The sequence below is a fragment of the Trichechus manatus genome, unplaced genomic scaffold, assembly GCF_000243295.1.
Source record: "Trichechus manatus latirostris isolate Lorelei unplaced genomic scaffold, TriManLat1.0 scaffold00267, whole genome shotgun sequence".
NCBI lineage: Eukaryota > Metazoa > Chordata > Mammalia > Sirenia > Trichechidae > Trichechus > Trichechus manatus.
In genome coordinates, this window is record NW_004444203.1 from 1,103,367 (window position 1) to 1,104,455 (window position 1,089).

At 36.2% G+C, this 1,089-nt stretch overlaps 1 protein-coding gene across 1 annotated transcript in view; it reads right to left on the reverse strand.

Annotated features, from left to right (window-relative positions):
- The window catches only part of WDR17 (WD repeat domain 17), an 86,002-nt gene that overhangs the window by 13,494 nt on the left and 71,419 nt on the right, over window positions 1-1,089 (reverse strand). The window contains 1 exon segment of the mRNA XM_023724885.1: window positions 862-973. Within this exon segment, the coding sequence (XP_023580653.1) occupies window positions 862-973 (112 nt within the window).

Below are 1,089 nucleotides of genomic sequence, written 5' to 3' on the forward strand. Positions count from 1 at the left end.
GTAGCAGAAGGTTTTTTTTTTTTTTTTTTTTTACCACTGTTAATAAAAATAGACCCTCATGATCTGTTTCCTGGGTTCACAGCGCTGAAATATTCAAATGTACTATAATTTAAATAATTAATTCCATTATTGTCAAACATTTAGGTTGCTTTTATATATAATCTTGGTACACAGAACTCAAAATTCAGCAAAGAAGTATTTTTATAAGCCCTTTACAGTAACGAATATGAATTTTATTATACTTAGTTAATTCATGTAAAGACCCTACATTGTCTATTTTGAAAGTTAGCATACAGATGCCTTGAGAGGGAATTGGGACAGTGGAAAGAGCTAGGGATTCAGAGCTGGGTTTGAGTTAAAATTCAAGCTCCACCATTAACTAACTAATTTAGGCAAGTTCCATCCCTTCTCCAAGCTCACTTTCTTTGTTTGCAAAATAGAAATAATATTGTCTCCTTTTCAGGGTTTCATGAGAATTTAGTTTAAGACACAAAAATATGTAAAAATTTAGTTTCAAGCACAGAGAAGATGCTCAATAAATGTTACTCTTTACTGTTATTATTATATTTTTTAAAAGGCTCCTACGGAGCCCTGGTAGCACAGTGGTTAAGCACTCGACTGCTAACAGAAACGACAGTGGCTCAAATCCACCAGCCACCCCTTGGAAACCCTACGAGGCAGTTCTACTCTGGACTGTAGGGTCGCTAAGTGTAGGAATCCACTCGATGGCAAGGAGGTATGTTTGTTTTTAAAGGTACTATATACTTGTTTTTCTGCACGTACCTCTATTTGCCTAAACTTAACATTAGTTAAATCATAGCATTTCATTCCAAACTAGAATACTCAATATCATCAGCACACCTTCTCATGAAGATCATTTAACTCTTCGGCACACCCTTGGTAGAAAGCACAGAGTTTTATTAACTGTAGTTCGTGATCAGGAGTCATCAGGAGAAGATCGGCCGCCAAATTCCTGTTTGCACAAAAGGAAAAGATCTGAAAACAGTGTTTACAACTACTTCAAAGGAAGGAGGATCTTACTATGCCCTCCTTGCTTTCCTATTTACATAAGCAGTACTGGTCTCCTAC